This window comes from Pelodiscus sinensis, chromosome 6 (genome assembly GCF_049634645.1).
Source record: "Pelodiscus sinensis isolate JC-2024 chromosome 6, ASM4963464v1, whole genome shotgun sequence".
NCBI classification, from domain to species: Eukaryota; Metazoa; Chordata; order Testudines; family Trionychidae; genus Pelodiscus; species Pelodiscus sinensis.
Genome location: NC_134716.1, coordinates 51323461 through 51344454, shown reverse-complemented (window position 1 = coordinate 51344454; position 20994 = coordinate 51323461). Strand labels below are relative to the sequence as shown.

The 20994-nt window shown below is 39.6% G+C and overlaps 1 protein-coding gene across 1 annotated transcript in view; it reads left to right on the top strand.

The window, feature by feature from the left end:
• SLC12A2 (solute carrier family 12 member 2) overlaps positions 1–20994 on the top strand; it is a 109465-nt gene that overhangs the window by 34649 nt on the left and 53822 nt on the right. The window contains exons 6-10 of the mRNA XM_075931906.1: positions 1117–1227; positions 6802–6910; positions 7471–7598; positions 7687–7771; positions 14525–14673. Coding sequence (XP_075788021.1) covers positions 1117–1227; positions 6802–6910; positions 7471–7598; positions 7687–7771; positions 14525–14673 — 582 coding nt within the window. The remainder of the gene's footprint in view (positions 1–1116; positions 1228–6801; positions 6911–7470; positions 7599–7686; positions 7772–14524; positions 14674–20994) is intronic.

Sequence of the window (20994 nt, the reverse complement as noted above, 5' to 3'; positions counted from 1 at the left end):
GGAGGGGGTTCTAAGTGCAGAGTGTGGGATGGTGTTTGGATACTGGGGGCTAGGGCAGGGGATTGGGGTGCAGTACGGGATTCATGACTGGGGTAGGGTTTCGGGATGTGGGCTCCGTTTGGGCACTGCTTATCTCAGGTGGCTCCTGGGTGGTGGTGCAGTGGGGCTAAGGCAAACTCACCCTTGCCCTAGCCCTGTACTGCTCCCAGAAAGAGCCAGTAAACTCCATCCCAAGTCCTGTTGTGCTCCCCACCCTGTTCTGTGGAGATAGGCCAGAGGGTGGGAGAGGAGGCACCTTGACATCAGTGCCACTCTTCTCCCTCCCCTGTTCTGCCCTGCAAGCAGGGGTGCCCTGTGGGTCGGGGGAGGCAGCTCCAAGGCAAAGCGCAAGAGATGCGCAGCAGTAGGAGAAAGGACAGCTGAAGTGTTGGTACTTGATAGCCTCTTGGCCAAACCAGTCAGGATCACCTCTTAAAGGCTCTAAGATCTACTAGTAGATCCCGAATTACTGGTTGGTGACCACTGCCCTAACTGAATTAAGGTTTTCCTTTGTCTCTGATTTTTATGTGCTTTTGCTAACTGCTGTTGTCATAGAAGCTCTCATTTATTTGGGTGTATTGGTAATTGTGATGGTGATTGTGTTAAACATATTATTAGAAAAAAAACTACTAAAGAGGTGCTGGAGGAAAAGCTCTAGAATCCATGAACCTGTTAGTTACAGAAGAGTTATAGCATGAAGAACAGTCATGGCACGGCATGATGGAAGGGTTTGCATTGTTGGCAAGGAGCAGCTTATGGCTATTACTTCAGTGACTGGTTTCTTTACAGAGCCTGTCTGTAAGGTTGCTAGCTGATATCCTTTCCGTTGGTTGAAAGTATTTGCTGCCTGTTCACTCATTTGGATGTGAATGGGACCGTAGCTATTTCATTTAATTCTTGTAACAATCTTCAGCAGGTTCTATATTTTTGTTCACTGACATCAGCAGGTTTGACCCAATGATTGAAAAGTAAACTTTTTTTTTATATTCAGTTTCTAAACCACTACTCCCTCTCTTGTGAAGTAAGAAAATATAGACTGCGCCATATGTAATTGTCTTCAAAATTGTTCTCTTCTAGGAATATGGTGCACTTATGTTGGATGAGATGAATGACATCAGAATTATAGGAGCCATCACAGTACTTGTATTGTTAGGTATCTCTGTAGCAGGAATGGAATGGGAAGCAAAAGTAAGTAACTATGATCTAAAATTAAAAATGGTGACATTATAATATGAAGATGCTAGAAGAGCTCACGCAGTCTTACATTCCGTTTCAGATTCTGTTGATACTTAAAACATACATTTTTACTTAGTACACCCTTCTGTCCATGTCAGAAACCGAGCACAAGCTTTGGATGTGGTTTAAATTGGCCATAAAATTACAGTATCTGAGAGTACCTGGCAACAATTTGTGGAGTATAGGGAAGAGTGGTTCAGCTTTCTGTTTAATGCATTAAAATCCAAACCCTTTTCCTCTGCTCTTTTCAAAGGGGGCCAAGAAAAGGAGAATCAGTTCCTGCTAGTGTAGGAACACCAAGATCTCCTTACTCAGCTCCTTTTTATGGGAAGCTTTCCTTCAAATCCTTTTCCTTATCAGATAACTTTTCCTTATTCCCTTCCATCCATACCACATACCTGAATTTGATAGCTGCACAAGTTTTACATTATTACGTAAGAACGGCTATACTGGGTCAGACCAAAGGTCCACCTAACTCAGTAACCTGTCTGCTGACAGTGGCTAATATAGATGCCCCAGAGAGAGGGAACACAACAGGTAATCATCATGTGATCCTTCTCCTGTCATCCATTTCCAGACAAACAGAGGCTAGGGACACCATTCCTGCCAATCCTGGCTAATAGCCATCGATGGCCCTAACCTCCATGATTCTATCTAGCTCTTTTTTCAACCCTGTTAAAGTCCTAGCCTTCACCACATCCTCTGGGCAAGGAGTCCCAGAGGTTGTCTGTGCGCTGAATGAAGGAAACCTTCCTCTTCTTTTAAACTTGATGCCTATTTATTAATTTCATTTGGTGACCCCTAGTTCTTGTATTGTGTGAACAAGTAAATAACTTTTCCTTATTCACTTTTTCCACACCGTTCATGATTTTATAGACCTCGATTATATCCCCCCTTCATCTCCTCTTTTCTAAGCTGAAAAGTCCAAGTCTTTTTAATCTCTCTTCATATGGGACCTGTTCCAAACCCCCAATCATTTTTGTTGCCCTTTTCTGAACCTTTTCCAATGCCAATATATCTTTTTAAGATGAGGCAGCCACATCTGTATGCAGTATTCAAGATGTGGGTGTAGCATGGTTTTATAGAGAGGCAATAAGATATTCTCTGCCTTATTCTCTGTCCCTTTTTAAATGATTTCTAACATCTATTTGCTTTTTTGACTGCCACTGCACAGAATGGATGTTTTCAGTGAACTATCCACAATGACTCCAAGAGCGCTCTTGAGTAGTTATAGCTAAATTAGTCCCCATCATATTGTATTGTAAAGTTGCCAACTGTACATACCACTTAACCTCACTATTCCGCTGCACTGAGTCCTAGACCAGCTGTTGTGGAAACAAACACCATCCTATGTTAGCCAGTCTGGCAGGGAGAAGAAAATTTTGTTTCCCATATTTCCCTCCCCTCCTCCCCCAAGGAAAAGAAACTACTATTATAATACACAGAGTGGATCCAATGGGGAACCTTTTATTTTTATTTTTTATTAACCAAGCGTATAATTGGGGGCTGCCAGCCTAATCTTGGTACAGAAGTTTTCTACCAGTCTGCATAGATTCTAAATCTCTCTCCATTTTTCCAGACAACATGAAGAGCAGTACAGTGACCTAGTCCTGACCTAGCCCCAACTGTTTCTTTCCTTTCCTGTTCATGTTTGAAATCTTTCCCACATGCTGTAAGGGAGTCTGAAAAGGGGCAACACCCCTCTTCTTCAAGCTAGCCGGATGAAAACCTACCACATAAAGGTTGCGGTCGGCATATCAAATGGATATTGTCCACAACTTAGTGGATAATGTAGTTAGGTGACCACATGGCTGTCGAATGTAAGAAAAAGGACAGTTTTTAATCTAGATGTTGTTCATGTGTTTAGACCTGCACAGTCCACTATGATGGAAGTTAGTTCTCATCTCCCACTTCTGACTGACTTCATATTCATTCTTCTAGATTACTACTGCACCATATTCTGATCCTTTCTTATACATGCTTCACCTGAAAGAGCAGTTTTAGACCTACTGATCTCCAAAAACATTTGCATTGAAGTGAGAATTTTCTTTGACTGCTAAGAACTTCAAATGACCTAGATTTGTAATAATCAGAACACTTGGTTTTCTTTTAAAGATAGAGGATTCTGTATGCTGAATCTACTTTCGTGCTTGTGGTAGGGGGGGAGTCACTTGTAGCCTGGCTTGCCACTTTTACTACACCTCTGTGGACATCTGTATTTTTTCTAATTGACAACATTGTTTGAAAAATGCTGTATTGCTGATTATAGCATACTGACTTCACAGATTGTAGTTCCTTAGGCCAATAAACATTGAAGAGAGCAAACACAAAATCTCTGATTCTGAGTGCTTTACTTTATCATGAACCCTAAATTCCTCTGGCCACAGATTTGATCTTCCAGCTTGAGAGTCTAAGCCATGAATATGGGAACCGTTTGGAGGTGGTCTAACATTCTTTGCAAATTTCTGAATACTTCTAGAGCAAGCAAGAGGATTCAGGGAAAAATTATTTGTGGTACCTTCACCTAAATGTCCTCAGAATCAGTTGGAGAAATATAACCTCTTGTGGATGGCCCCTGAGGGATTAAATCCTGTTTACCTACAGATTCATTTTTCTGTCCTTGGGGGTTTTAATCAGACTTCTAGCAGTAGACAGTTTACACCCCCATGGATCCTATTTGTTTATTTTGTCAGTGTTGCACAGGGGAGACTAGTAGAAACATGGAACTGTAAACCTTGTTCTTCAGATTTTTAAAATTCCCTTAGTGCCTTTTAGGCCATATTTCAATATAGCAGTTTAGTTCCATTATAAGGGTAAATGAGTTGGAGCTCTGTCTCGTAAATCGTCATCAATTGTTCTGTGGAAGGTTATATAAGGGCATGACCTGAATGCATGCCCTGCATGCATGCATGGACTGACAAATAAGAGTTGAAACGAAAGCCATTTTTTTTCCCTAGACTCTTAAGTTTGAGATCCCTCTTCTTGGGGATAAGATTAAATGACACTCTGGTTTTCATGGTTGGTATGTAAGACCCCATCTTGGATAAACTCTTTCCAGAATACACTTTAGTGCAGTGTTTCTCCACATTTTTTTTAATAAAGTACACCTTTTTAAAAAAAGAAAAAAAGTACCCCCAGTACCTTGGTCTTACAGTTTTCAGACGCACACAATTTTTTTCTACCATTGTAACACATTTGTTTAAACAGCTTAATCATAGCCAGGCGGGCAATGAAATTTTTGGGTGTAAAAAGTACAAAAATAATAAAGCGCTGTTAAAACTTAACAAAAATTCCGTTTTCTCCAAATTTCAGTTGTGTTGACTTACCCCCCCCCCCCCCCCCCCCCCCCAGTCTTCTTTTGAGTACCCTTAAGGGTACTCGTACCACTGGTTGGGAAACACTGCTTTAGTGTATTAAAACTTTGGACTTAAAAGCAAGACTTTGTCCAATTAAACTTGCAGTCAGGCCATTTGAAATTTTGCAGTTCCATTATCAAATACTAGAAAATTGATATTTCTTTTTCTTTCATCTATCTGAGATCTGAACAAAGCAAGTAAATAAAATTAAAACTATAAAAATCAGTTTTAATTTTTCTTTGAGGGGTTTGCTGTTTTGTATCTGTTCTTTTTGTAGGATTTGGCTTTTCATTGCTCACTGCTTCCCATTGGTAATGGCAAAACCGGGGGATGAAAAGGAAAATTAGCTTGTATACCTGTAACTTTTATTTCTCATAATTGAACAAACCCTTTGCTGTGGAACAGGCCTTCTTTGTGCAGCAGGTTGTTTATCTGCCTGATCTTCACAAACTTAATTTTTTTCTGAAATGGTCTATAGCTTCAGTTTAAAATCTAACTTTCTGAAGTTCTTGCATTTTGCTGCAGCAGTCCAGCAGAGGGGAGCCTAATCCTGTGTGAAATCAGTGGGTCTTATCACATGACTGATTTCCAGCTCAGATAGTGTATTCTGTTCTGAGATTCAAAGAGCACAGCAAACCATTTCTCATTTGCAATTCACCCGTCAAATTCCAAAATAGCATATAGCTGAAAACTTTCTCTTTTTGGCTGAGGAATATTTTAAAAATATAATTATTCAAACAGTAAGAGTCATGATGCTATGAAGCACTTTGTGCCCCAAAATGACTTTTTAGAAATAAAGATTTCTGTAAAACTTTTAAATTAGAAAAATGAATGAAATTTGTTTGAATTCAAATGTTCCTCTACTTTTTCCAACCCATGAGAATCAGAAAATCAACAGGTCTGAATTGATTAAAACAGAAGACCAACCAGCGTGATTACTGAAAAATCAAGGTTAATATCAATCAAATGTTGAAATATCAAATACAAATTATTATTAACTTCTGTTTACGACTTGTATACATTGATTTCTCCACATAGTCCCCTCCCAAATGCCAATCTGTATTATTTACACCTGTAGACCAGGAGTGGGCAGTAGTTTTTAATGGGAGGCCTCTCCAAGATTTTGGCAAGTGCTCAAGGGCTGCATTTCTAACAAGGGGTTTTGGGGTAGGAGACTGGTGTGCAGGAGGGGGTATGGAGTCTGACAGGGAGTTTGGGTGAAGGAGGGGGTTGTGATCTGGGGCAGAGACTTGGGATGCAGAGTCCAGAAGGGGGTATGGGAGAGGGTGCAGAGTCTGGGAGGGAGTTGTGACCTGGGGGAAAGGTGAAAAGAGTTTGGGTGGTGGCTGGGGGAAGATATTTGGCGGGGGGTGGAAGAAAGGGGAGAGCAGTGGTGGCCCGTCAATACAGGCCAACTAGGCGGTCGCTTGGGAGCCAAGATAAACGGCTGTTGAGGGCTTTGGAGGCGGGAGCGCCGATCGCTTCCCATTGCATGTTACGCCTAGGGTGCCAGTTGCCGGCAGCTCATCTAGGGCTGCTCCTGGGGGAGAGCAGGGGCACCAGAGGCAGGCTCTGGCTGGGAGGCACTTACCTAGTCAGCAGCCCTGCAGGAACCAAAAGGCTGCAGTTGCAAGCTGCTCCATGTGGTGCTGCTCCAGGCAGGTTGGGGGAGGAGAGAGGGAGGAGGCTCCATTGGCTGCCCCTGCTGCCAGCAAAATATTTCAGCTGCTATTGGTGAGAAACTGGGCAATGGGAGCTGAGAGATTTTGCTGCGGGTGGGGCAGAGCACAAAGCTTCCCTCCTCGCTCCCAGAATAGAGCCGCATCTGGCCCACTGGCAGCCTCTTGCCCATGCTTGTTGTAGACATTAGTAAAAATAACTTCACCTCCCTGGAACTTTAGGACTTACCTTTTGTATGCATAACCTGTTTAGATCTTAATTTTGTCATTCTCCTTTTTAGAAGTGAGTTTTCCTTCTTACCCACCCTTCTCCCCCTTGTCTAGCATAACTGTTTGAGTTTTTTTGTTAAGTGGTTTTCCATGACTTATCTGAATCTAATAAACGAAAATACACTCTCAAAGTATCAAAATTAACTTCTTAGTCCAAAGTCTCTTAGCTCACAGACTATATGGTAGGTACTTGATTTTGATTATAATTTTTAAAATTTCAGGCACAGATTGTTCTGCTGGTGATCCTGCTATTAGCTATTGGTGACTTTATCATAGGAACATTTATTCCACTGGATAGCAAGACGGTTAAAGGTTTCTTTGGTTATAAAGGTATGCAACAGCATTGAATATCTTGAATAAAAATAACTTAACAGAAAAATGAATTAAAACGCACTGTTAAATGAAACTTAGTTCTGTTATTGTACTCTTAGTACTTCAGTATTGCAAAGTGAGAGTGCTAACGTCCAAAAAGTTTAATAGTGGGTTATCCCAGCTTTTTAAATTCCTTCATACACTTTATACATTCCTAAAACTTCTTTAAGCCTGGTGGTTTTTTTTCACTGACTTCATTTAAATTGTATTCACTCTGGCATTCATTGGGCATTTTATTTTTATCATTACTTTAAGAAATTTATCTGTTCTACTTTGTTGGTTTTATTATTTTGAGGCTGCTTTCGAAAGACATTGTAAAGGTTTCTAAGTGTAAAATATTGCCATTTCAGATATTTCTGTAATTTATATGCAACTATGATCTTGGGCTCAGTTTAGCTTGGTTGTTGGTGTGTTTTTGTTGTTTTCCCATAACTACTTTGGGTAGAATTGGTAAATGTTGAGAGTGTATACAAACACTGTATGGAATAATACATTTTAAAAATTCCTTTCTTTTTCAGCTGAAATATTTTCTGAGAATTTTGGACCAGATTTCCGAGAAGGTGAAACTTTCTTTACAGTATTTGCTATTTTCTTCCCTGCTGCAACTGGCATTCTGGCTGGTGCAAATATCTCAGGTGATCTTGCAGTAAGTAATTTGTTTTCATATTACTGCTTTAATGTACAGATTGCATATTTACTTGTACTGCAAGCATTCATTTAAATGTTTCTTTCAGGATCCTCAATCAGCCATACCTAAAGGAACACTGTTGGCCATCTTAATTACCACATTGGTTTACATAGGAATTGCAGTATCTGTAGGTAAATAGTTGTTTTTTTAATTATTAATTTCTGAGGTATGCTTTGATATTTGTTTAGAACATGTATTGTTATGTTTTTAGCTTTATACCTATAACTTTTTTGGAGGAAATTCACCCAGATTAGACTGATGTTTGGAATAATTCTCAAAAAAGCTCCCCCTCCTCTGCATATGCAGAGCAGACCTTGTCCTTAATTATTTGAACTTTATCTGCACTGGGCATGCTTCAAAGCTTCATTGAGATGCTACTCTTTATTCTTTCTCTTTTACCCTCTTCCACAAATCCTTTAATCTCTAGGGTCTACTGGGCTGGGAGTCTGGAGACCGTGACTTCAGATGCCTTTTCTGTTTATTGACCTTAATATTTCTGATTATTTTGCAACCCTCAGTATTAAACATATGGTGACTTTGGGCAGGGGGGAAAATGTTACTCACATGGTAGACGCATTTCCTTATCCACATGGCCTTTTAGAATGACTATGTCAAATCTGACTACTGCTGCTCTAACCTCCAAGACATGACTTCCTTTCCATAGCTAAGACTCTTGCTGCCCATCCATGATATGGCCCTTTTTACTTAGACAACATCTTCGTGACTAGCACATATCTGTGTAACTCACTGCCAAATTATTGTAGCTTTATTGTGCCTATTCCACATAAAGAACCCTTTTGATTATGTGACGGAAAGGGTGTAAGTCAATAAAGGTCTGGCTAAACTGCAATTTAAAATTGGTGGTAGCAAGACTCAGTGCCTGATTATCCAGATTCAGATTTGCACTATGATGCTAAAAAACAAACAGTGTAAATGTTGTGACTTGGGCTGGAGCTCTGACTCTGAAGCCCATCTCCCTCCTTGGGCTTCAGATCCCAAGCTCTATCCTGAGCCTGAATGTCGGCATTGCTGTTTTTAGCGGCATGCCGCAAGTCTGAGTCTGTAGAGCTGTGATCTGAGACATGCTAATGCTAGTTTTAAAATAGCATAGGCATACCTTAAGGATCAAATGATAATGGAATTCATGTTTATCTGTTCTCAAACTTGGGAAGCTTAATACAAGACTTACTTTAAAGGGATGTTGTGTTAGCAAAATCAAATAGGGAAAGAAATGGAAAAATTATGGTTGTCTATATAAGGATCCTTTCTCCAATCTGCATAAGGCTGTGTGGTAAATGAGGAAGAGCTTTGTGTAATCAATTAGGTGATTTCTGCAAAGAACTCTCCCCTGCCCACCATCTCATTTGCTATATAACTTCCAAATGCTGTGAATGATGCAAGAGGAAACAAAGTAAAAAATCGTTTTGTTTTGTTTTGTTTTTTGGCAAGGCATGGGACCCAGGACTCAGAACCGGGTTCTGTCCCTGTCTCTTCCACAGTCTATGTATTGTAAGCCAAGTCATTTAAACCAGAATTTTTAGAAATGGCTTTTTGTTAGTCACTTTCTGGATAATCATCCTGTCCTGCTCATTCAGAAGTGGTGAGCACTTACAGCTTCTAACTTTAGTTGAAATCAGTGGGTTCTGGTGGGGCTAAGCATGTTTGAGAAATCAAGCATGAGGTGTATAAAAATGAGCATTCGAGACTTAGAAACAGTCTTTTAAATCTTGGTCTTAACATCTGACTTGACTGTGCATCTGTACAATGGGGATGATGTACATGGTGGTAGAAGTAAGTGTTAAGAAAATACATGTTAGTAATGTATGAGACACTTGGACACTGTTGCTTAGTGAAATAGAAAAGTCCATTAGAAAATACAACCTACTCTGTTCAGTGTTGTATTTAGATGATATTCCATATTTAAGGTATTAAATCATACATTAATGAAGAGGATGAAAGGAAGTTGAACAGTAGCTGCCTCCTCGGCCAGGACTCTCTATCCCGGCTACTGAATAAAACAGGAAACATGAGGAGAATACAGAGTGTAGCCATATTTTGGAAGATGTATCATACATAAATGCAAGGTGTCATGATTAGAGTTGCATAGGCAATATTAATTCAGTCATTTCTTAACTTGAGTGCTTGATGGTCTTTTTTGTGGTGCCTATCACTAAAGTGAGTTCATCACAAACATCTAGTTTAATCTCACAACGATGTTGTGCAAATTAAGGTGGTGGTATCTCCAATTTACAGGTATAGAATTGAAGAACAAAGATTAAGGTTTACAGTATCCACTAAATTTGGGTACCCAATTTCAGATACCTGGAACTTGAGTTATTAGAGCGTATATTATAGAAGATTTACCCGGTGTTGCTCAGGTCCTTAATTCAATTAATTTTCCCCCCATTATTTAAATCACTGGTATGGCTTGGGGCTATGGATGAGGAGTTCAGTATGCACATTGCTCCAGGAAGAGAGGACTACCTCTATCAGCCCATTTGGTTGTAGCCAGGTGAGAAATGCCTCTCCATGGCCATTGAAGTTCCACTGGGCACAGATGGGGAGGGGTGCGTGTCCTCTTTCTGGGGCATCTCCAGGTTCATCTGCCCTTTGTGTTCCCCTGCCAGTGTGAGAAATGCAGCAAACTGCGTTTTCTCCTTCCTGATGAAGGTGAACAGCCAGCAATGTTTCCATATAAACGGGGAGCTTCAGCTCCCCTACCTTCCCTAAAGTGTGCCTGAGGGGTGGCAGGCTTGGAACTGGGACAATTCTGGATAGAGGGGCACCCCAGCCAGCCCCTTTCACCTGCCTGGAGATTTTCTCTTTTCTGTACGATTTTATGAGAAGGAACCCCATTCTAGGCACATCCCATTACTCTGGCACAACTAAACCCTTGCCTTGCTTTAAGTTATGATAAGAGGAAGCAGTATAGCTTAGGAGAACAGACAGACATGCAAACAGATAAACTCTATTAGGTAGTAGACTTTACATATTCAAGAACAGCTCCCATTGACTTTAGCTGCGGGTTGTGAGCATTCAGCACTTCTGCTAGTCAGACCCAGACTATCAAGTTGGGCATCTAGAAAATGAGGAATACACGCCTAGTGGCTACCTCTAAACATTTTGGTTTAATTGGCTTTTACGTTATGGTGAGATTCTGTGACAGGCAAGAAAAGATTCTGGAGAGGACTATCCAATTGCCTTGACAATGGGACCCTCCTTTCTTTCGCAGTCCCCTGCCTCATTCACTCCCTGCCATCTGACTTTTACAGTGAATGAAGCTGTGGTCCTACAATCATGTCTCTTTCATTACATAGCTCTAATTTATTGCCAGAGTACAGTCCATCTTGTCTTGAATGTAGGAGGGGTACCATGGAAAAAATAGTAGGTGATCATGTAAATAAGGACTATCATAATGCATTCTCACAAGGGGCCAAATTAAAGTTGTACCAGCAACCTTAATTCTGGCATTTCTTAACCTTTGAGTACTTTACTTTACAACCTGAATGTTCTTTTAATGTAGTTTTTATGTGTGTATTTTCCTAGGTTTTAAAAAAAAAAGCAAACTGGGAAAAGAAATGCCATCATGTGGCAGTCACATGGACCTGGTTCATCATGTTTGGAGCTCTTAGATCCATCATACAGACTTGTGGCACTTAAGCAAAATGAGTAGCTGATAGCAAAAGTAGGTTGTCCTCCTCTGTGCGGACTAGCACTAGAAGTGGATACATGTACGCACGCACATGCCCGCTGTCACTTTGCCACTGGGTATCATGGGTGTTTGCAGGGAAACTGTAGGTCAGGATTCATGGGTTCCATGCCTTCCTCTGGAGGTGGAGCTATAGCAGTACGATCTGGACCACTCTGCTTTGTCCCTTTCATTGTGGCCTTGGCTCTTCACAATTTCTAGCTCCTCATTCCAGTCCCATTCTATGTACCTAACCAGTTCCAGTCTCCAGTCTTTAAACTTCTTGCCCCATCCTCTCCCACTCCCAGACACAATTTAGTCTTGTACTGTTCTATTGTGGCTCTTGCCACCTCTTCATTTTAATCAGGAAGCTTTCTCCTCTATGCTGCCTGGGGGGTCAGTGGACTAAGTGTTGAGAATTCAGCAGACAGTTTCCCAAGCTTCAGTCCTGATCAGCCCTGGGGATAGACCGTGGGAATTAATCTGCAAATAAAGTCTCTACTGAAACTGCAAACTTTTTTTAAAAAAGGTTTATAACTTAGTGAACTTTGAGAGCATTTTCTTAGGGAGAGCGAAAGAGCCACATCTTTGATACAAAGCCGTTTTTGGGACCCTTATCAGAAGATTGGGAGGCGGGGGGGCTCTAGAGTCTTTTCCAAGTACGGATCAGTAAAAATCTTAATATGGATAAAACAATACATTTTTTGCTAATCACGTTCTGAAATTACTTAAATGTTTCAGCTGACATCTTCCAAAAAAGTGAGCCTGAACCAGATAATAAGCGTAGATAATTTCAGCCCAAAGGGTTAAAGTTTTGGGCAATATTTTTATAAGCCGCAGAAAACAGGCTTTTAATGGGAAATGCCAGTTAATCTTATTATGCAGTGCTAACTATCCCATTTATGCTAGCTTTGTGTCAAAGTTGACTGACTTTATAGCTGTATATAGCTAAATGCAATTTTTGTGAATATTTTATATAATATAAAACCACAAATATTTCTACAGAAAAATAAATTGAAATCACCGAACGTCATTTTTAGAAATTAAATCTCATTATGGTAATTTTCAGAGGTAATATACCAGTGAAATAGCTTCTCTTCTGAAAAGGTAATATCTGAGTCAGCAGTTATCACACACAGTTTTCTTTCATTCTGAAAACATTCTTGTCATTCTTTCTTAGAAAAAACTTGATCCTGCAGATCAGCGAATACTAGAATTCCCTTAATTCAGTGTTTCAAACTCCTAATTAAGTAAATCTGTTTATTTAAATACTAGATACCACTGGCCATTATCCAACCTTCATTTAACTAACTTATTTTCCAATAATTATATCTAGAAGGCTAACCAATAACCATGTTGCCGAAGATAACAGCTGCAAATGTGAAAGTAGAGATTTGCATATTTTTATATAACAGGGTTTTAGAAACAGAGTTTGAATAGCTTGTCACTTTTAACAGGTGTAACTGCATTTATTACCTGGATGCTGATATACTTATCTTTGTGCTTTGAACAGTATTCTTTATTGTCCTTTAGTTGTGACATCTTGAATGATTAATCATAATCCTGAGTGGATTAAGGACTAAAACGACCCGAGTGATGAAACTTTTAAATTAACTCACTATTCTCTCTCTTTATATATTAAAAAAACTTTTCCTGTGGGATACAGAATGATATCATGCATCACTTTGTATCCCACAACCCTTCCCTGCCTCCCCCCCATGCTCTGGGGAGCCACAAGGCCTCCCACCTGCCTGGTGCTCTGGGGAACCGGGAGCAATGCAGCCTTGCCCATCCCCAGATCTCGGGATCGGTGAGAGAATGGGAGCCTCGCAGCCTCTGGCCATGCTTGGCCCAATCTCCCTCCCGGCAGCCAGGGGGAAAGCCGGGCCCAGCACGGCTTGGTTTGGTATGGTGTGGTGTGTTTTGTGTTTTGTTTTGTAAGCTGTGTTTAATTAGCTGGCCTTCAGTGGGCATCATAAGAAGTTACTTAATATTTAGAACTTTAATTATACATTTGTATTCAAAACAAGCAAATTTTGAAGTGAGCATATAAGAATGACATTACATTTGATGATAGGAAATATTCTTTCTGAGCACATCAGAGAAAGGGGAGAGTAGTATATAGATATGCTTCATAGCATGACACAGTATGTAGTTTCAAACTAATACAAACATAGTGTCATAAAGTAAGTTATAACAGTTATAGCCTGACTGCCTAAAATTATTAGTGTTTATGGGGTGGGAGACACATTTTCAATAAGATGACTAAACTGCCTTTTTAAAAAAAGTAAATGGTTTGGAAAGTGTGTAAAACTTTTTATAATATATAACAAAGGTACTCCTATGAATTTCTCTTGTTTTTATTAGACTACTACCAAATCCAAAAACCACCAGCAGCAAAAGTGTATAGGTGGCATTTTCCACTCCACCTACATCCGTCTTACCCCTGTCTGGCCAGTCTCTTCAGTCAAGTCCAAAAAACATGCCTATGTAAATGAATTATGTAATTGGATCAGTCTGTTAAAATACTATTTTAAAACATTCTCCTTTATGGAAAATAAAATAAGTTATAAATATATTCAGAGAGGTTTGAATACCTGTGCAAATTGTGACTGAATAGTCCTAATAAAAAACTAACATGTAAAAAAGCAAAAGTGAACTAGAACTGCATATAAGGATATATAATACTAGATCTAAATGAATATTGCCCAATAAGTTGACATGCACAGTGCAGGAAAACAAAATATGGGAATTTTAAAATGGCTGATTTTTATAATCTACTTTTTCTCCATATTTGTTGTTGCTTTACTTTTAATGATGAATCAAGTAATTTTTATAGAATTTCTCTGCTTATTTGAAATGCAGCCTATAAAAGCAGATTGCAATTGCTTATGGTAATGTATTAAAGTATTTTAAATGTGTGTAAAATAATGTACAAGTGCTTTGTATTGACATTGTTAAAATGTTATTTAATAATTAATACATGATATTTTCTTGTTTACGTTACTTTTTCCGTCCAAGCAAATATGTTTCTTAAATGTCAGGAGTAACTTAAAGGGAATGCTGTTGTGTTGTCATGCTTTACTATTAGAAAATACTTTATTAAAAAAACATTAAGCTTGACAAAGATTTTTTTTAAATAACAAACTGTTTAAGTGCCACTCTCCAACCTGGATTTTATTTGTCCCCCCACCAGGCTCTTGTGTTGTTCGTGATGCCACAGGGAACATCAATGATACTATCATTACCGAACTGAAAAATTGCACTACTGCCGCTTGCAAGTTAAATTTTGACTTCTCATCTTGTCAGAAAAAGTGTCCCTATGGACTGCTGAATGACTTCCAGGTGAGACACATTAAGGCTTGACAGAGCATCAATTGACTGGTTTTTGTCGGATTTTTTTGTATTTATTTCACACATTTGGTATACTTAATAAGCCTAGAATAATTGGTGCCCATCTGTTGTAAATGTAGGGAAAGTGTGGAATATGTTTGTTCTTTAGGAAACAAGTCTTTAAAGAAATGCAGTCTTAAATGTTGTTTCATGTGCCTTCCTTAAAGGCTTTCTTTAGTAAGGCATTTTCACTATTGCCTACAGAAGAGCAAGGTGCATTTGTGGTAAAGAATTGTACTTTTATCTCCAATACTATACACGAGCAAATTATGTGGCTGGTAGATTGCAGAATGTTCTGAACCATTAAAACATCTTTCTAGCAGATAGGCTTTTGCAGTCATTAACTTTCTTAACTATCACTTGCTTTTTATCTTCTAACAAGTGAAAAGCTTTTTGGTAATACATCTGTTCATTCCATCATTGTTTTTAAGTAAATTTTTTTCTATTGTCCTTGTTCTTAGTTGGTTATAATTTTTATTATACCTTGCTGATATTCCCAGAATGTTTTAATTCATTATAAAAGTAAAAACATTTATCCGGGTACCAAACTAATTTTATTATAAAAAAAATTAATCATATTACCATATTGAAAGGGGAATGCATTAAATTGAAATTTAGCATGTGTATTTGAGGCTAGTTTTGTTCTTCCCATAAGCAAGCTAGTTTTTGTGACTTTACAATAATTTTTCCTATTTTTTGCCATATTTATTTATTTCCTTTTGTTCCTTGTGTGTTTAAAAAAAAAAAAAAATATCCGTGAGCAGGTGAAACTGACTGTATGGAGTGGAAGTGGCCTGTCTATACAGGCAGTCCCCGAGTTACGCGGATCCGACATATGTCGGATCCGCAGTTACGAACGGGGCCGTTCCTCTCCCTGGTCTCCAGCAGACCAGGGAGAGGAAGCAAAGCGGCGGAACACGTGGGCAGCGGACAGGGCTGTCCGCTGCCCACGCGCTCCGAGGCTTGGCTCTGCTTTGCCCGTCCCCCCTGTCTCCCTGGTCTGCAGACCAGAGGGACGGGGGGGCAAAGCAGAGCCAAGCCGCGGAGTGCCCGGCCAGCTGACAGCCTAGACGCGTCTGGGCTGTCAGCTGACCGCGCGCTCCGCGGCTTGGCTCTGCTTGGCTCTGCTTTGCCCCCCTCACCCCATCCCCCTCGTCTGCAGACCGGGGGGGGGGGGAGGGGGCAAAGCAGAGCCAAGCCGCGGAGCGCCCGGTCAGCTGACAGCTGTCAGCTGGCCGCGTCTGGGCTGTCAGCTGGCCGCGTCCTCTGCGGCTTGGCTCTGCTTCCCCCCCCCCCCCCCCCCCAATCCCTCTGGTCTGCAGACCAGGGGGACGGGGGGGGGGGGGGGGGGGCAAAGCAGAGCAAAGCCGCGGAGCCCGAGGGCAGCAGGACAGCCATGGCACGTGTGGGCTGTCCCGCTGCCCCCGTGCTCCGTGGCTTTGCTCCGGACACCTGTGGTACAGCAGCTGGGGCGCTGCCAGTTGGTCCCGTAGCGCCGCTCTGGGCAGCACCCCAGCTGTTCTGCCCCAGGCGTCCTGATTCAGCCACTGCTGGTCAGATTCAGCAGCGGCTGAATCAGGACGCCTGGGGTAGAGCAGCTTGGGTGCTGCTGGGTTGCTCCAGTAGCACTGAGGAGCGGCGCTACTGGAGCAACCCAGCAGCACCCCAGCTGCTCTGCCCCAGGCATCCCCAAGTCAGCTGCTGCTGAAACTGACCAGCGCTGACTACAGGAAGCCCGAGGCACGGTTGCTCTGCCCCGGGCTTCCTGGAATCAGCCGCTGATCAGTTTCAGCAGCAGCTGACTTGGGGACTTGGGGTTCTTAAGTTGAATCTGTATGTAAGTCAGAACTGGCGGTCAGTTTCAGCAGCGGCTGAATCTGGACGCCAGTTCCGACTTACATACAGATTCAACTTAAGAACAAACCTACAGTCCCTATCTTGTACGTAACCCGGGGACTGCCTGTATATTAAAATTTAAATTAATTGTATCCTTTTATTTAAAATCACTTATCTAAAGTAGCTTTTAAAAACCTATCTGTAACATCAAATCTACTCAGGATTTTTTGTTATGTGGTTTTCCATGACTTATCTGTATTTCTTTACACAATGCACAGTCAACCTGTGAAACTCCTTGCTAGAGAATGTTGAGAAGGCCAGGACTTTAAGAGGATTAACCAAAAAAACTAGATAAATTAGGTTCTTTAATGACTTTTGCCAGGATGGGAAGGAATGGTGTCCCTAGCCTCTTGTTTGTCAGAAGTTGGACGCCAGGGGATGAATCACTTGATTACCTATTCTGTTCATTCCCTCTGGGACACCTGGAAGATAGGATACTGGGCTAGATGGACCTTTTTATCTGACCCAGAATGGCTGCTGTCATGGTCTTGTGACTAGAGAACTGTTAATGGAGTCACTTCACCTTGAATGGCTCTTTGAAAGACGTAGAATCATAGAATACTAGAACTGGAAGGGACTTTAGCATTTTCACTGCTTATGCTAAATAATCTGTTCTACCATGTAGTTGGCAGTGATTCGCTGTGTACATTTTCCAGTTCTGAAGAAGAGCTGTGTATAAGCTGACAAACAGAAATTGGTCCAATGATAGGTTAACTCACCCATTTTGTCTCTGTAGTATCCTGGGTTCAATATAGCTACAACAACACAGGTTAAATAAATATTAGTTACTAAGTATTAAACATTTATGAGAAGAAATCAAACTCAATGCATTCAAAGGGTGTACAACCTGGATGAAATATCACACTCGGTGTCTACCTGAATGTAGAAAATGCCTGGCTTGTGTAAAGACCACATGATAACCATACTTCATCTCTGGAGTCACAACTGGTATTTCCATTTTATTTTTAATATAAATATTAGTGCACCCCAAAATCTGTTAGAATAACATTAGAGTTACAAAATCAAGGACTCAAAAGTTAGGGAGTGACAGTATTAAGAATCCCTGTGCAATTGTAATTTGGCCTCTTGTGCCATATGCATTATCATTGTCTTTAATTACGTGATCGCCTACTATGTTTTCCAGAGGATCCCTGTCTCATTCAATGAACAGATAAATATTATTTCTCCACATTTAATGTGTGACCACAGGTCTGATTACATACACTATCCAAACATTTCACTGAGTATTAATTTCCTTATAGCCATTTCAGTGGTGCTGTCACCAGAGTATTTGAGTGATTCACAAACATACATTAATTTGTCTTTATAACAATCCTGCGAGAGGTTGTACTATTATCACTATTGAGCAAGGTGGGAACTAAATGTTGATGTTAAGGCCAAAATTGTCAACTAACTTAGGGTATCCAATTTGAGACACCTAATTTTTTTAAATTATTTTTAGTATACTAGGCATTTTTATAGTACTTGTATATTTAATACATGTGCAAATCTGGGCATCCAGAAAATGAGGAACATTCAATTAAACACAAAAAGTTTAGTTTAGTTTAAAAGGCTTATCTAGCATCAAATACGCACTTGTTGAGAGAGGAAGGAATAGAGTCTAGTTCTTCAGGGCAGCTTCCATGTTCAATATGTTTACTTAATAGACTTTTTGGTAAAATCTAAGAAAAAGTAAATATTTTCATGAAATTCTTTAAAATTCCAAAGATTCAGCTTGAACTTTTCTCCCTGCTATGTTGGCATCACCCAACCTGTTCACTAGAAAATAAAATAGATGAGAATCTCAATAAGAAGGTAAAACTGGCTAGTGTGTAGTATTCCTGCTGACACACACAACAGTAAACAAGCACTGTTTTTTTCTTCTTAATAGCTGGTTACAAAGGTAAATTATCTTTAAAAATGAAAACTCTATTTGTATTTTTCAATTTATTTTAATTTACATTGGAATATGAACATGTACAGAAAACTGAACAGAAGACTATCATGTCTAATTATACTTTACTTTTCCCTTTTTGAGTCTACAGAAATTCCTTCCATGTAAGTTGCTTAAAATATCAATTTATTAGATGTTTAGTCATGGTAATTATGGTTAGCAGTCTCCTCCATTAAATGCATCTTGTGGGGTATTTAAAAAAAAAAAAAGTTTTCAATTTGATGTTGTTGCTTTCATATTTGGAATGGACTTCCGAGTTCTTTTAATTAGCATTAGAATAATGTGAAGCATTGACTCTGGACAAAGGAGACTCACTTAGCACTGGTCTATACTGCCAGCTTATGTTGGTATAACTACATCCCTCAGAGGCGTGGAAAATATGTAGGTAGAAGTGGTTAGCCTTCTTTAGTAAAGTCCCTCCCACAAATATCCTTAGGATCAAGTTTAACCTTTAATGGCTATCCTGGGTTTGTGCAGTGCTTGTTTCCTTCGTGATTAAGCATTCTTATAACTTTGGTTTGTGTATAATGTTACTTGATATGTCAGGGATGGGCAAATACTGGCCCGTGGGCCAGATCTGGTCTGCTAGGATTAGCCCCTAGCAGGCCTCCACACTACCATATTTACCTATGCCTTCATAGGTCTGGGGGGATTGCAGCTCTTGTTAGTCATTGATCACCGTTCCCAGCCAATGCCATCACCAGAGGTGCAGGTAAATACAGTGGCAGCGGAACTCCAGGGACTAATCTTGGTGAACGGCCACTGTTTCATTGCCTAGGCCTGTCATATGTACACTCATCCTTAACACTAGCTTAAATAGTGACTACGGAATGTGATGGTTTCAATATTACATCTGTAATTAGTTGAGGATTTTTTTTAACATCACAAATCACAGGAGTTGTACAGCTTCATCCATTACATACAAGAGTTTGAATCGCTGTCTTGAATATTCGAAGTACCTAGCAATTCATTGATTTTCCTATTGTATTGCTAATATAATAATAGTAATTATTTTTAAATATGTTCATGACTTCTGTCATCCTTAGTAAACATATTGAAGTTTCATAAGTGAGAGATTTGATTTCTTTAATAAAAATATTTTTTCTTAATCTCAGAAATTTGCATCTGTAAATCCTGTTTCTCTAACCCATTTGCTGCAATATTTATTCCATCAACTTTCTTTTCCATAAACTCTAATGCCTAAGCTCCATTTTCTGAGATCAAGTGATAATTTTGTGTTTTGAAACCATGTTTTTGTAACTTTATAACAGTGAAAGCATCTTCCAAAGCAAGTAATGACACAGTAATCTTAGGACTTGCAGGAATGTGGCAGTTTTTTATTTATTAATAAAATTACATTTGAACTTCAGTAACGTACAGCTATAATTAGCATGTGTTTATATATAAAACATTCTTTAAGTATACATTAAATATGCACAATGCATGAAGATGTTTTTCTTGGTTTCATTTTTTTTAAACAGTGGACTGTTATGGGGGTGTTGCTAGTCTTCATTGTCAATGTAAATACAATTGGTTCACTTTGGCGCGCACAGTGTTTAATACTGAATTTCTTTGTTCTCCGTCCTGACCCCTTTGCTCCCATGGTCAGTAAGGAAGGGTAAGGCTTATAGGATGAAAGAAGTATTCATTCAGTGCAAGTGATGCATGATCTCATTCTGACATTGATATTATGTTTGAAAGGTACAAATGTTGGGTTTCGCCAAGTGACTGAAAATGCCAATCAGATTTTCAAGATGTTATCAAAGGTACAATAGTCTGTCTGTCTTCTGCCAGTCTCAGTCTGTCTTATGCACAGAACAGTAGCTCCAGTAGTTAAGTTGTAACCATTTTAAAATATGCAGTTTCACATCTTAATTTCCATAGGTGTTATTGTATGACAGCAAGAGGTAACATACAATAGAAGAAAGTTCTTGACTTGTTTGTTTGTTTGTCATTTTGTAATTTGACTGAGTAGGCCTTAAAAGTAGCAGTTTTGTCATAATGAACGAGTTTCACAAGTATTAAAATCTTTATAATACAAAGAGCCATTGGAATGAAATTATCTAATTGCTATATCTCTTGTATGTGAGATGACTCACTATAAAGAATGAAATAGATAAATTAACTTGGTAGAAAACCTGTTATATTTACCAATTTGTGCCCATATATTAAAGAGTAATTAGAGGCCTCAGGTACAATATGAAGATTTCAAGGGCAGCACATGAAAAATGACTGCTTTTACAACATTACATATTGCAAGTCCTCCAGTATATATCACAGTAGGATGTACATTATATTCCTCTTCAAAAGTAATCTTTCCATATTAACACTGAAGTATTTCTAACTATAGACAGATTTCTTTTTCATGCCCTACTCATTGAAAATATTCCTTATTTGTTTGAGATTGCAAACAATATACTAAC